Genomic DNA, 16,225 nt, shown 5'->3' on the forward strand with positions numbered 1-16,225 from the left:
TGTTCTTTCTGGCTTTTGGATATTTACTAATTTGCTTCATTTATATGGAATGCTTCCCCTCCTCCTCTTACTTAATTTTATTCTATCCCATCCTTTAAGTCTCAAAGCAGTATTTTTTCTTCCATGAAATTTAACCCACAGATTAAGTTTCTTAATCCTTCCTATTCTGAATTTCTATAATATTTAAAGTTTGTACCATATAATTTATTACCTTTTAAAATATTTTTTCTGTGTTTTTCAGTGCTTGGTTCAATTTGGGGTTCAACTAAGTACTTTTTGATTGATGGGTATCCAAATGATGAGGTATAAATGGGTTGTGCCAATGTTTCTAAAATGTATTTCTGTGTCTTAAATTTCCTAAATGAACTCTTTCTAGGATGGACACTTTTAGAGACCCCTAATTTCACTCTTTGCTTCTTCTATCACCAAAAGAACCTGGCTGTAGATGGTTCCTAAACATCTTAACAACCTGTCTCTTTCCTGTCTTTCCAATTTTCTTAAATTTGAAACCCATGCTCTATGAACCAGAGCCAAAAGCTTTCTTGGGATTTCTTGCACATAATGAATGCTCTGTCTTCTGACTTTGTGCCTATTCACTTATGTCTGGCATACTCTTCTTCTTTATCTCTACCTCTTGATCTTCTTCCAAAACTGAATTCAGCTCAAATCTCACCTTCTATAAGAGGTCATTTTTGATTTCTCTCACTGTTAATATTTCCCTTTAAGATTATCTCCAGTTTGGTTTGAAGAATCCTCTTTTGAGGATTGTTTTTACACCTTACACACTTATGATTTTGCCCAACAAGAGATTCTTAAAAAAAAAAAAAAATTGGCCATGATAATCATCTACCAAGCTGTGAAGGGCTATAGACAGTGTTTGTATAAATACTAATGAAAAAATAATTCTTTTATGGTATTGATGAAGGGAGAGACAGGAAATAGGCAGGCTAGGTAGGAGCCTATTACAGAAAAGAAGTGCTAAGTATTTGAACTAATACATTGAGAGTATTAGTGATTAATTATTAGTAATTTTATGATCAAAACAAGCATGGTGAAATACAGGCCAGGATTCAGCTAAACTCTTTCAATGTTCCTTTCTAAACAACTTTCAAATAATGTCTCAAATCAAATTTTAGATAAGGAGAGCCAACAAAAGGTCAGAGGGAGACATTTTCCAGTCTGAGATAATGGACATAGGAAAAGTCTGTTAAATCTAGGTGGGCACAAGTCCAGAGAGTGGCAAGAGCACCAATGGTGGGCCTTGGAGATGGCCCAACAGCAGAAGCAGCAGTAGCAACTTTGGGAGCTCAGCCCAGAGAGGGTAAGAGGGTTTGGAGAATTGGCTAGAAGAGAGATTACAGAGGACCCTTTGTTGGCATTGGATACAGTTTGGCATTGGGTGAAGCTGGCATTGGTAGGTAACTCTATTGCCCATAAGCAGTTCTGAGTTGCATTTTCAGGATGAAGAGGATTGCTTGTAATTAAAGGGAGCAGGACTCTTGGTCCTGATTCCAGAGTTAAGAGGACCACTACCACTTGTGGCTTTAAGGGATCTGGAGTCTTTGCTAGGAAAAGATCAGAGTGCAGACCAGGAGAACATTTACCATACCTTCCAAAGATAACAACACCTTAGAAGCATTCAAAACTTTCAGATTACCAGAACAATCTCTAAAGTTGGCAGTACAAAAAAACCTTAAGCTTGGCACAGAGTCTCATCACTCTTAGCTGAGCAGAGCCTAACTTTAACATAAATATCAAAGTAAAGAAATAAGCTGAGAAAATAAGCAAAAAACAAAAAATTTACCCGATTATAAAAAAGCTGTTATGGTCTCAGAGAAGATCAAGACATAAATAAACTCAGAAGACAATTCTATGAAAAGAGTTACAAGCAAATTTCAAAGAAAAATGCTAATTAGGCTCACACCACGCTAGAATTCCTGGAAGAATTTTTGTTTGTTTTTTTGCTGAGGCAATTGGGGTTAAGTGACTTGCTCAGGGTCATACAGCTAGAAAGTGTTAAGTGCCTGAGGTTAGATTTGAATTCAAGTCCTCTTGACTTCAAGGCTGGTGCTCTATCTGCTGCACCACCTAGCTACCCCTAGAGAATCCAGTTCTCTTATTTTACTGATGAGGAAACTTAGATTTTTTAAAAATTGAGTGGAGAGAAAAATTGGGAAAAATGAGAATGATGCAAGAAAATTATAAAAAGAATCAATATATTGGTAAAAAGAGGCCTTAAAATACTGAAGAAAATATCACTTTAAAAAATCAGTATTGGTCTGAGGTAAAAAAAATAATCACTGAATAACAAATACCTCTAAAAACAAAATTGGCTAAATAGGAAAAAAAAAGAGGCAAAAAAGTTTTCTGAAGAAAATAATTTCTTAATAATTAGAGTTGGGCAAGTGGAAGCTAATGATTCTATGAGAACTTTAAGAAATAATAAAAATCAAAAATGAAAAAGAAGAAAATGAGAAATATCTGAAAATAACTAATCTGGAAAATAGATTCAGGAGACATAATTTAATTATTATTGGATTATCTGAAAGCCAAAATAAAAAAAATAGACCTTAGATATCATAGTTTTTTTGGGGGGAACACATACACACACACACACACACACACACACACACACACACACAGAAATAGAGACAGACAGACATTGAGGGGAGAAGATGGACTGGAAGGATAGGAAGCCAGTCGATCAGTGACAATGAGTGAGTGACTCTGTAGAGATTCATGATATATAACTTTGGGCAAGTCATTAAACTTTATTTCTCAATTTTCTCATCTGTAAAATGGAGTCACTAATAACCACTCTCTCTTATTTCATAGGCTTTTTGTGACATCTGATGTATTTCAAAGAGTTTTGAAAAAAACATAAAAGCTATTCAAATTTAAATCTTCATTTAAATCAAATTTTTCCTTCCAGTTTAGGGATAATAGAGTATGAGGTTAACTTGGAGGTTGTCTAAAACCAGTTTTCTTATTTTACTGATGAAGAAACTTAGATGCTGAGGGGTTAATTGAGTTGTGCAAAGTAGTCAATGGGAAAGATAGGATGTTAAGCCTAGGCTATAAATCTAGCCATGTTTTTTATTTCACCTTTTTTTTCCCTGTTCTTCTCCTCTATGAACTTAAGGGACCATAACTATCCCTTGCCCTGCTGTACCTCAGTTTTTTTCTTCTATAAAACAAAGCAATAGGACTGGAATCTAGTGACATTATACAAATTAGGTCACCTGGTGAACTGTAAGGTTACTTTTAGCTGTAGTGTTCTATTTGTCAAAATAACTGGGGTTGAAAATAAACATGGAAAAGCCCATTTATGAAGTTCAATAAGATCAGTGTAAGTTTTTGCCTGAAATGTATTTCTTGGCTAGTTTGGGGGTAAAACCAGGTCTTCCCACAGTTTACTTCTTTTATACTTGATTGACTAGTTGATAATGAATGAATGATTAAAAAATGATTGAATGGCTGTCTGACTTTGGCATAAAACAAACAAATAATTATAAGTGCAAAATGAAGAATGTGAAATGACTTCAGGAACTGACCCATTATAAAATGTCAGGAGAGAGTAGAAACCCTCCCCCCCCCCCTTTAGCAAATCACTAACTTTTTATTTTTTGGTTATAAGAAAGCTCCGGGTGTTAGTTTTGTTCTCTGAAACAAAAGAGCAGGACCTAGGCAGAATGCAGTGATGAGGGGTAGGAGGAAATTTCTAATTAGCTTTTTCAGAGAAAGAGTGATGTGTCCCTTATTCAACATATATAAGCACACTTATGGAGCAAATATCCACAGAACCATCAGTCAAATAAGGCAGATGGAATTATTGCCATTATCAAAAAATGCATAGTTCTAGGGAGATCTGAGATCTGCCATCTGGACTAGAAGATAGTTTGGTGGTGGGGGTGGGGATACTCAGGTTGTATCTGAAAAAAGGCTACTGAGGTGCAGCTACCATCTATTGAGTGGAGAAGAACAAAATCCAGCTGGCTGTGAATTATAACTAAGGGATGCAAAAGTAAGAAAATATTGTGTGAATCTTATTTACAGATCAATAGATAATCTTTTCTGCACAAAAGGTCCGTTAGAGGAAGGTAAAGCAATAAAGAAGGAAATGTTACCTGTAAACAATATTTTTTTTAATCCCACCCAGATGAACCCTTTTATGTTTGTTCCTTCTGCTTGTTGTATTTCTTTATTCATGAGTTTTGAAAAAGCATTTCAGATTTCTCAGTGATCTGTGGAATGTGTAGATGAACAGCCCTGATTTCTGCATTTCTCTACTTCTAAGCTATCAAAAGATCAGCATGAAATGGAATCAGAGATGAGGACTCTGGCACAAAATTTATAAGTAAAAAAGTGCACCCTAATTAGAAAACTGAAGAAAAATATTGCCTTGCCCTTAAGTCCTGTAATTTCCTGTTATGGAACTGGGAGCACAAACATTTATCCTGAATTACAAAAGCCCCAAACTATCCTACTTCCCTTCTGCTTTGTCCATTTTGTATTTTTTCTTTGTCTCCAAGGAAGTAATATATCATCCCAAAAGATTGGACCTGTGAAATCTTAGCTGTTGATTATATGAGGCTAATGATACTTATGACTTCTGCAGGGATAGAACAAGAGGAGATTAAAGTTTAATTGGTCATCATTTCCATAATTGTTCCTCAAATTTAGGAGCTCACATATGCTATTTAAACATCAGCACTTTGCAACCTGGAAAATATTTCAAAGGACTGCAGATGACTTTGGTATTCAAATGGCAATATGACCATAAGGAAACCTAAACAAACACAAAGGTCTGGGGAGGGAGTTTTTAGGGTCTGGGGATACTTACAAACTTATTTTTGGAGCTATAGTGATTTTAAAGGTACAAGGGAAGTTCTCCCTGGAATGCCATCCCTATTACTTGTATGGGCTTACTGATGCTTGAAATGCCTTTAATAGGGAACTGCTCTTTCATTCCACAGATATGGGACTTATGCAAATATTGCTGGGAGAGATAATGACCATGGCCATTAATATCATAGTCTGAGTTTAGAAGAAGGAAGGAGTAAATACCTATAATAATATTATTACTGTTGTACAATTATTCTACATGAAGGTGAAGGGCATTATGAGAAGGGGAATTAGGAAGGGCACAGAAAGAAGAGGCTGAAGACATAAAAAAAAACAAAATCTCCATCAACAGCACTATTCTGCTAGACTTGTCCAGAGCCAAACTTACTGCTTTATCACCACTAAGCTCTTTTTCCTCAATTATAACACTTCTTTAGAACTCCAACCATGTCTCAGCCCCTTGATACAGTATATCTCTTGTTAGACTCCCTAATGGTAGGAAAAGGGTATGTTTTTCCAATGTTGATAGTATTGGGTACTCTCCAATAATTTAATGGCTTAAGTTTAGCTACTTTTTCCATTGCAAGACCAATTTTGCAAAGGTTTCTTACCTCTTTCATCTTATAACCTTCCTTCCCTTTTCTTCCCTCACTTATTACTACTAGGTAATGCATTGTAGTCAAAGTTCTTTAAAAATAATATAAAATATTGATGTGCTGATACCTCATAATATAAGAAAGAGAATAGGAAGAGGGAACCCTATAGACTATAACACCAAATGAGTTCTTATTGATAGGGAATTCAGAAAAAAATTTTTAGAAATGGTAGTAGTGATTTGAACCAGCAATGTAACTATTAGACCATATCCCAAATAAATAAAAGGAAGAGCAAAAGAATCCATATGTACCAAAATATTTATAGTAGCTCTTTTATAGTGGCAAGGAACTGGAAACCATCGATTGGAAATGGCTGAACAAATTATGGTATATGATTGTAATAGGATTCTATTAGGAGGTAAGAAATAAGGGGATGGTTTTAAAGAAATCTAGAGACTTAGATGAACTGATGCAGAGTAAAATATGCTAATTTATAGAAACACAGGAGAATAATTTATACAAGTAAAATTACATTGGATAGAAAACTTTGAAAAGATTTAAGGACATTTTTTGGTTTAATAATCAACTTTTATTTCACTATGATGAAGCATCCTACTAAGAGGAGTGATAAACTGAGGGTGCATATGGAGACATATCTTTTTTGAACATAGCTAATGTGGTAATTTGTTTTACTTGACTATGAAATACTTGTTACAAAAATTTGGTTTGCTTTCTTTTGCTTTTCTCAGTGTAGGTTGAAAGGTGGGAGGAAAAGAATATGGATTATTGTTCATTAAAAAAATAAAAAAATAAATGGTGTCAGTGAAAACCCATCACAGGAACATAAAGAGTGCTAAACTGTCTCATATAAAAGTGAAAACTTGGGGGAGGATTCTGGGAAGATGGTGGAGTAAATCAATAAATTTCAAGCTCTTCAGATTTTCCCCACAAATCGAACACATTTGCATCTCAAGAAGAACACAGACTAGTGAAAAATCAGGAAGACAGGATAGAACAGGTGTCCTACTGGTACAATCCAAGAAGATCTGAATAAGGGCTCTAAACTGGGGATTAACCCCTGTGAAGTGCAAATATCTCCAGACCAGCTCTGCAGAAACATCTAATGGGGAGTCCTGGGTCTAACTGGGTGTGGCTAGAGCCTCAACAGGAGCTACAGGAACTTTCACCTTCAGAATCTGGAATGGACTCCAGGATCTGAGAAGGAGTAGACTGACAGAACCTTCTCTGATTAGGAATGCCATGCCCAGCTGTGCTAAAGGTTCAGGGCCCTGAGAGAAGGAACTAGCACATCTGATGAGTGCAGAAATAGGGGAACAGGGACACTGCTGGCTGCAGGCACTCACAGAAAGGGATAATTCTTGGTTTGGGAATTCCAAGTCAGAAAAGGGAACTGAAATGAAGCAACTCCCCACTCCATGATTAGAAATACTCCATGATTAGAAATGCTTCACTAATACCTATCATTAAAAAACTGAACCAGCAAAGAAGAAAGAACCCTACTATAGAAACCTACTATAGGAATAGGGAAAACTGGGGTTCATCTTCAGAGAAGAACACTGTAGTAAAAATGTTTCTTCTACCCCAAAGAATAACATGAAATGGCTCCTTGCCCAGAAAGAATCTATAGAAAAGCTTTAAAAAGAATTTAAAAAGCAAATGAGAGACATTGAGGAAAAGTTAAGCTAAACTAAACTAAAATAAAGCCATCCAAGAAAAAAATAAGATTAAAAAAAATCTATCAAAGAAGATTGAGTCTTAAATATGAAAATAACTCTTTGAAAATTAGATTTGGGTAAGAAGAAGTCAATGAGTAATAAGAGACCAAGAAATAACAGAATAAAGAATGAAAAAATAGAACAGAATGTTAAACATAAGAAAAATAACATCTGGAGAACAGATCAAGAAAAGAAAATATAAGAATAATTAGATTGCCTGAAAGTTGTGACCAAAAAAAGAACCTTGATACAATAATGCAAGAAATAATCCAAGCAAATTGTCCTGTGCTGATACAACATGAGGGCAAAGTAGAAAAAAATACCAAAAAGAATCCACTGATCATCACTTCAAAGAGAGCCTTTGTAGAAAACATATAGGAATATTATTGCCAAATATTGAAGTCCCCAGATCAAAGAGAAAATCATGCAAGAAAAAAAAAAAAAAAACAATTCAGATATATTGGAGCTACAATTAGAATTGTACAGGACTTACCAGCCAGCAGCCACAATAAAAGATAATGGGTTCTGGAATCATATATACTAGCAATCAAAAGAACTAGGCCTGTGGCCAAAAATATAATATCCAGCAAATTATCCATAATATTGAATAAAAAGTGGACATTCAATGCATGTGTAGATTTTCAACAAAATCTGAATTCAACAGAAAATTTAACACAAAAGAGCCAATATCCATTTAATTAATCCAGTAATTTCAAGGAACTTAACATGGACAAGTTATTTATGTTTTTTTTTTCCTGAGGCAATTGTATGTGTTTTTTTTTTTTCTTTTTCTTTTCTGAGGCAATTGGGGTTAAGTGACTTGCCCAGGGTCACACAGCCAGAAGTGTTAAGTGTCTGAGATCACATTTGAACTCAGGTCCTCCAGACTTCAGGGCTGGTGCTCATCTACTGTGCCACCTAGCTGTTCTGTTTATTATTTTTTTTAATTGAAATGTACACCATATATTTAAGCTTGACATCAGTAATTGGATAGTTCAAAAGAAAGATTTATACAAATGAGGTGCAGAGGAAGAAAAGATCTCTGTCTATTGGGGTGGGGGGCGAAGAGGGCTCCTAATTCTGAAAACCTGTTCACTTCAGGACTGAGTTAAATAGACAACACTATCTATATACCATGAAGGGTATGGCATCCTTCAAAATTTATAAAGGGAAGAAGGAGGGAGGGTTGAGAAGGGGGGAAGGAAAGGGTAAGGGGAAAAAGATAAAGGTGAAATTATGAATAGAGGGAAGTTAAGCAATAGCAAGGCAAATTAAGGAGCAGGATTAAAATAAAAGAGCAGGGGTAGGAAAGAAGAGATCATAAACACTACAAGGAATAGGAATAAATATGTATATATGTATGTGGATCTGTGAGTGGGTCTTGGTTCTTAATACTACCTCACTGGTCTTCCTGCTTTTAGTTACCTTTTCAATTTATCCTTTATACCACTGCAGATTTTTTTTTTTAACTCAACGTTCTTATTTTGTTATTTCTTTGCATCTGCTAAATTCCCATCAAGGATTTAAAGATCAAATAAATAGATGGTAGAAAGAATATTGGACTTTCAGTCAAAAGTCCTGAGTTCAAATTCCAGTTTTACAAATTACTGATGACCCTCAGCAAGTCATATCATCTCTCAAGATCTCATTTTCCTCATTTAAAACAAAGAAGATAAATAGGAACATAGGCCGAATGATTTCTAAGGTTTTTTTTTTTTTCCAGTGCTAAAATATGTATCTAAAACATGAATTTCTCTATGCTCTTTCCCTTACCTGATTGCCCTATTGGTAACTACTTCCTTCCTACTATCTCCCTCTACTTAGCTTCATGCTTCTCATATGTACTTATTTATGTTAGACAAATACAGCATTTATTAAGCACTTATTATGTTCTAGGAACTGTGCTAAGCACTGAGTATACAGATGAAAAGATAGTCTTATCCTCAAGGAGACTGTATTCTAATGTTGTTAATAATATCAATTAGCAATCAACAAGCACCTACTATGTTTCAAGCAATAGGGATGTAAATATCAAAATGAGACAGTACTTTTCTTCAGGGAACTCACAATCTATTGGCAGTCAAAATGAAGGAAAAATTAGAAGTGATTATTGATGTATGGGAAGCAAGATGGCATGATGGATAGAGCTCTGGGTAGTCAGAAAACCTGAGTTTAAATCTTGCCTCAGACACTTACAAGTTATATGACCCTAAACAAATCATTTATCCTTATTTACCTCACTTTTCTTATCTGTAAAATGAGGTGGGAGAAGGAAATGGCAAACCACACCAGTATATTTGCCAATAAAGCCCCAAAAGGGTTCACAAAGAGTTGGATATGATTGAAAATGATTCAAGAACAACATTAATATATGGGACAAGTAATCCAGCGATGGTTCTAAGGTAGTCAATTTGGTTGGTTGGAAGAATAATTGTGTCTTCAAAAGAAATATTAAAGTTTAGAATAGAAATAAAAACTTTTGGGGAAAATAATGAATTTATTTTTTGATATATTGAGTTTAAAATATATGGTTAACATACTGTGAAGATGTCTACCATGCTTTTGGTAAGATGGGACTGGTTTTTGTGTTTTTTTTTTTAAATCTCCCTACTGTATATTAGGGCCTTAGGTCTAACCTTGTTTTTGTTCTCCTATGATGCACTATATAATGCCTTTATTTAGTTACACACTTTAAGTATATAGGCTTTTTTAAAAAATTTAATAGCCTTTTATTTACAGGTTATATGCATGGGTAACTTTACAGCATTAACAATTGCCAAACCTCTTGTTCCAATTTTTCACCTCTTATCCCCCCACCCCCTCCCCCAGATGGCAGGATGACCAGTAGATGTTAAGTACATTAAAATATAAATTAGATACACAATAAGTATACATGACCAAACCGTTATTTTGCTGTACAAAAAGAATCAGACTCTGAAATATTGTACAATTAGCTTGTGAAGGAAATCAAAAATGCAGATGGGCATAAATATAGGGATTGGGAGTTCAATGTAATGGTTTTTAGTCATCACGCAGAGTTCTTTCTCTGGGCGTAGCTGGTTCAATTCATTACTGCTCCATTGGAAATGATTTGGTTGATCTCCTTGCTGAGGATGGCCAGGTCCATCAGAACTGGTCATCATATAGTATTGTTGTTGAAGTAAGTATATAGGCTTTTAAAACTAGTTGAAAAAAAATGATTAAATTCTGTTTCAAGACTTATACCCTTAGACCTAATTTCAAGAGCTAAGATTGGTGTTAGTCCAGGGTTTATGTTCATATCTAGGCACTACCCTTCAGGATGACAGAAGTTTGGAGCTGAATAGATTTGCCCTTATGTGTTCTTATCTAATGAGTAGGCAGTTTGATGAGAGAGTAAGCACAGTGACTTTGCTGATGGGAAGCAGGGCCAGGATGGGACACACATTAATGCATCTTTCTCCTGAAATACAAGGCTACATTTGAAAAAAAGTGATATGCAATGAGCGCATTAAATAGGCATATGTGGGCACATATATATGTCTATGTATATGCATCTATATACATATATATTTGTATATTTTCGGAATAAGGCAGAAAGAATTCTTGGGGTCAAGGTTGAATGCTAAAAGCTACTGGAATCTATCTAGCTAAGACTTGTAAGATGCATCTCATTAACACCAAATTATAGCAGATCCCCTGTGGAGCTGCATGTGACAGTCCCATTAATGCAAATGGCATTCATTATGATGACTGTTGTTTCAAGTGAAAGTAAAAGGAAATCATATTAGAGGGAATTACTCATTAAACCTCAGAGCTTAAATAAAACCCACTGCTAAGTAGGCCACCCGGGTGGAATACAGGGTTACCAAGGTTGCCTGTTGCTGTCCTTGTTATACTAGGACTGGTCTGACTTGGTTGTAGGGAGGAAGTTGGATATAAGATAAAAATGTCTTACAGGTATCGGAGGCTTGGGAGATTCCAGAAGGCCTTAGGGTCAATAAGCACCAGGTTGTTGGCTTTCTCAATTCTTCTGTCAAAGAGAAATGAACATTGCATTTAAGTGAAGGGAAGTATTTCTTCATCATTTCATATTTATTTAATGAACTTTGAGGCTATCTTATGGCTTGGAAAGCTGCAAATTTCTTGTTGCTAAAATGCCCCTAGTACCACCTTGCTCATTCATTCATTCTTTCATTCATAAGGATTTCTTTGTGAAGTGCATTTTACTCTGGTTGTACAAAGATCACGATTTGTCTCCTCTTTGTACCAAGGAGATAAAACAAGCTAATTACGGCCTTTATCGTACCTGAACCAAACCAGAGTAGGCACAGAAGACAGACCTGGGAGGAGTATGTAAGACCTGCCAACCATAGCACCAGCTTTGCTGATAATTTTCACTCCTAGAGAACAGACAAAGAAGGAGGAAGTGGAGAAAAAAGAAATGATGAAAGAAAATGGGAGAGACTGAGAAAAGAGAGAAGGGAAGAACAGAGGGAAAAGAGAACAATAAAGAGGAAGACAGAAAGGTGGAGAGTAGGAGAATGAGGAAACAATGGGAAAGAGAAGAGCACAGAGATAAATGTCTTAGCTCTTTTATTTTTAAATCTGGAAATTGCTCAACAACAAGATCCCTCGGCAAACTTCCATTAGGCAATATTTTCTCTACTCACCTTGGACAGATACTGCTCTATTACCATAAGAAAAAACAGCAGCTGTTACTCCCTTGTTAACCTGGTCTTTGTTCTGATCACCAGCTCGGAGGAGAATATGTCCAAAGCCCCAAGAAAATGATTGTCATATTCACTACTCTCTGGATCAATGTATATTTACACTGATATTCTGTTAATTACTTTCTCCTTGTTTCATTAGTTTTTATGTTGCAATTACCTGTGGCTGCACAGAACCCCAGACTAGGTAATTAATCATTTCAAGCACAACAGGCACGATACAGAGGAGGGAAGCAAGGGCGATGGCAACACTGAGCAAGGAGTGGTTTCTGTAATTGGCAAGCCCACTGAACCTCAGATAGGAGGCAGCTCCTTTCTGCAGTAGGACAGCTCCTCTGTAGATTTCCTGTCCACATTTCCTGTTAGAGGCACACAATTTCAAGCAGTAAGGGAGAGACTATAATCTTCTGAGAAGAGAAAGAGCCTGAGAGTATTTGGAGAAAGGAAAGGAGTGCAAAGAACAGTGGCAAAGGTCAAGTACAAAGGGAAACAAATTGCTGTTCCTTGACTGTTATTTTTCTTTTCCTCTCCTATTTATTTATTTCTTATTTATGGAATAAAACAAACATTTTCCCTTCATATCTTGCTGCCTAATTTGTATTTCTATTCTGGGACTTGAATGATGAGGGAAAAATAGATGTTCCTATATATGGATAGCAACATGCTGTTAATAGCCAGACACAAAACACTACAGGTGTTACTACAGTGATATCCATGGCCCCTTAAAAAAAATTGGTCTAGAAATCGACATGGGAAAAATTAAGTGAATGACAAATATCTATTGTACAGATTTTAATGATTGGTTTGGTAGATAGCCCATTGAAATAGGTCATTAGTACTAATACCTGGAACAGACCCTGCAGATAGACAACGAACTTAGCCCAAAACAGGATTGGAAGAAGAGAGTGTATTGGACAGAATATTGGGAAATTTAGAAGCATTTTCACTGATTTTATGTTGTTCTCTCATTAAATTACAACAGCAATGATAGCAAATGGTGATAGCACCAATATTCTTTTGGTCATTCCATATGGTTGAAATCATTCAACAACCTGGATCTCAGAAGAATTCAAATTGGAGTGACACAAAGAACAGCATGTGAGTGTAAATAGACAAAAGCATAATACTTGGATTTGCATACAAAATGTGGTATAAAAGAAATCCTCAAGAGCATGCTTAAGCATAGAGACAGTGAGTTGGCACAAATGATAGAGCATCAGACTCACAGTATAAAAGAACTGTATTCAAATATGACCTCAGACACTTATTAGGTTGATAAGTCCTTGGACAAATCACCCGTTTGCCTCACTTTCCTTATCTGTAAAAGGGGATAATAATTGCACCTACCTCCCAGAATTGTGAGAATCAGGAGGATAATATATGTAAAGTGCTTAGCACAGAGCTGGGCACTAAGTAGAAACAAATATTAGATCTTGTTGTTTTATTGTTAATGACCACAAAGAGAGGTAGGTTAGATAATACAGCAAGAGCAAGGGAATAACAGAACATTCTGTGTTGTCCATTCTGTCCTCAAAATATTAAAAGATCTAGAAGACCTCAAGGAGTGTGGATAGATCCTTTGAGAAGAATTTATAGAAGACATGGGCAAGACTTGGAAAGGATATGAAAATAGAGATGGGTTATGTTCTCTACCTCAGTCAGGAGTTCTGACACCAATTAAATCAGGGACAAATTAAGCTAAAATATAAAGGAAGATTTAAAAAATGCTAACCAGTTTTGTTTGAAATAATTCTCCTTCAATACTTATCTTTTCATTTTTCTGCTTTTCCCTTTTCTTATCCTCTTCTTTTTCCCCCCTTTTCTTTCATACTCTACCAAGAAGACATTGTCAAGATGAAAACAGTTTAAAATGTTGTATTAATGGAGATGCCTATTACTTTTATGCCAGAAAAGTCAACAAATAAATCAACAAAATAAAATGTCCTCCTTTTAAACATGATCAATTTCCTTTTAGAAACATTTTATACATAAAGTATCCTATTCCTCTTCACTTTTTACCCTAAGGAAAGGATGCCAGTGGAAAATGATGGCTATTATCATTCTTTCCTCTCAAATGTATAACCACTTCATCTTTGTTCCTTGTCATAGAATTACCTGATGATATCTTTCACCCCTGGCTTGAAAGTTCCTTTTTAGTTATATTCAATCAATCAATCAATAAACATTTATTTAGCACCTACTATGTTCCAGGCACTGTGCTAAGCAGCTTATTCACACCTACCATGTGATTCTCCATTGCTCTCTGTGTGATACTGATTTTTAATTCTTCAGTGATCGTTATAGTCCATGTTTCACTATCATTCAGCAGCACTAGTACAATGTTAGTATTAAAAATATGGATCTTCACTTTCATGATGGGTATCATTAAAAAAAGTTTTGCAATGTCCCCAAAACAATCCAGTCACTGCTCTGTTGTTCAACTCTTGGTCTATCTCATTGTTTATATGTACTGCATGTCCCAAACAAGTTCTATCTATATGCAAGTTGTATTTTTGGCAAAAGAAAATTTTTTTTGTCAGGCTAAAATCCTTTTGATTAATTGGAGATCTTTTCCAGGAGGTGCTGTAGTCTTCTGGGGCTTGATGAAAGCAGAACATGAACATCTATAAACAGAAACTTTTGAAATACCTTACCATCCATGGGGAATCTGTCTTTATCTTTGACTTTGCCCTGAATCTCCTATTATAATATTGAACACATTTGGTGATCATACATCTCTCTGTATGTATCCATATATGACACAAAATGTTTATGATCATAGCATTGTTGCACAGAGATGTTTCTGTTACTATATGCTACAAGGAGTCTTGAATGATTTTAATGTACAGATGGAAAACACCTTATTTAAAAAGGAGCCTGGAAGGCAGCAGTTTTACTTTTTCATAATTTATAGACTTATATGCTAAGCAGAGTCTTTGATTCTCTATATCTTTCATTTAGTTGTGAAATGGTAAAGTCGTTGAACATCCTTCTCAAATGTCTGATTGTTCCCTACTCCTTCAAAAAGATATCTTTTATTCATGTTTAGATAAATCTTATGAAGAGTTTGTATAAATGGAAAAGTAGATATATAGGTAGGTAGAGACTGATATTCTCTTTGTTGTATCTATGTCCTCCCTCTTTTTAAAAGTGTTAATGAAGTTTGAAATTCCTCCACACCTTTGGTATCTTCCCTTCCTTCAAAAACCTTGAATAATATTCCCTCAATTCCTTCAAAATGATGTCACTTCCAGCACCATTTGCTTTTCTCTATCTATAATTGTATCAATCTGACTACTTTTTTCCTCTTTATCATTTTTATCTTCCCTACAAATACTTCAGGGACTGTGTGTAGTGTGACTGGCACAAGTCTATTGTTTTGTACATATATTTCAAATTCTTTCCCATGTATGTATATAAAAATAAACACTCACATACATAAATGTATATATACATACATATTTACAAATATTTTCCATCTTTCTTTTGTTTGTTGTCTTCTTCTCATTTTTGTCCTCAACTGCCTTTGAAATGATAATGCTTACAAGTTTTCTTTAAAATTTTTTTTAACCATTTAGTACATCTCTGCCTTATTCAGTGATACTGTTTATAATCATTCATTAGTATTCCTTTAAAGATTTTTTTGCAAACTATTTTATAGTCTAATGTGGTGTTGTATTTGGCAGCCATCTCTGTTTGGCAACTTAGTCAAATGATTGCTTACTAGCACGCTATCTGGACTCTTTTGTTCTTATTGCTGTGGGCAATTAATTTACATTGGTTAAATGTCTTCATAAAATTATTATAGGGTGTACTTCTGTCATTTATGTTATCCCTTTACTATTTTGGATTGTCAGTTATTCAATTAAATAGTTTAAGATTGAATTTAGGGAGTAAGTTTCTCATGTTATTATTCTTGCTTTGTACTAATTCTCGTGTAAGTCTTAAGAAGTCAGTATTTTAACTACATAGAAAGCTGATTCATGGATAACTTCCACATCAGTAACAAGTCTTTTTCTGCCTGTTAAAATTAATCTATCTCTTTTTTATTCTTTTGCAATTTTACTTGCTAATTATCATGACCAGCAAATACCAATTCTTTTCTTAAGGAAGCGGTTTTTTATATAAAGACATGAAGCTTCTTTGTAATCTCCAAGTCTTTGGTTCTTCTTCCTTTTCAGATTCCAGTTTACAATGTTTTTCTTCCTGTTATGAGCCAGAACTTGAAACAGGGTGCTAGGTCACTGGAATTGATAGAAACAATGATTATGTACTTGCTTCACACCTTTGAAGTTCACACCTTTGGGAGAGTTCACACATTAGCTCACACATTAGAGTT

The 16,225-nt window shown here is 35.1% G+C and overlaps 1 protein-coding gene across 1 annotated transcript in view; it reads right to left on the minus strand.

Annotated features, from left to right (window-relative positions):
• Positions 1–16,225, minus strand: part of FSHR (follicle stimulating hormone receptor) — a 229,042-nt gene that overhangs the window by 64,432 nt on the left and 148,385 nt on the right. The window contains exon 4 of the mRNA XM_003758290.3: positions 11,115–11,189. Within this exon, the coding sequence (XP_003758338.1) occupies positions 11,115–11,189 (75 nt within the window). The remainder of the gene's footprint in view (positions 1–11,114; positions 11,190–16,225) is intronic.

The sequence above is a fragment of the Sarcophilus harrisii genome, chromosome 2, assembly GCF_902635505.1.
Source record: "Sarcophilus harrisii chromosome 2, mSarHar1.11, whole genome shotgun sequence".
In the NCBI taxonomy this organism is placed as follows: Eukaryota; Metazoa; Chordata; class Mammalia; order Dasyuromorphia; family Dasyuridae; genus Sarcophilus; species Sarcophilus harrisii.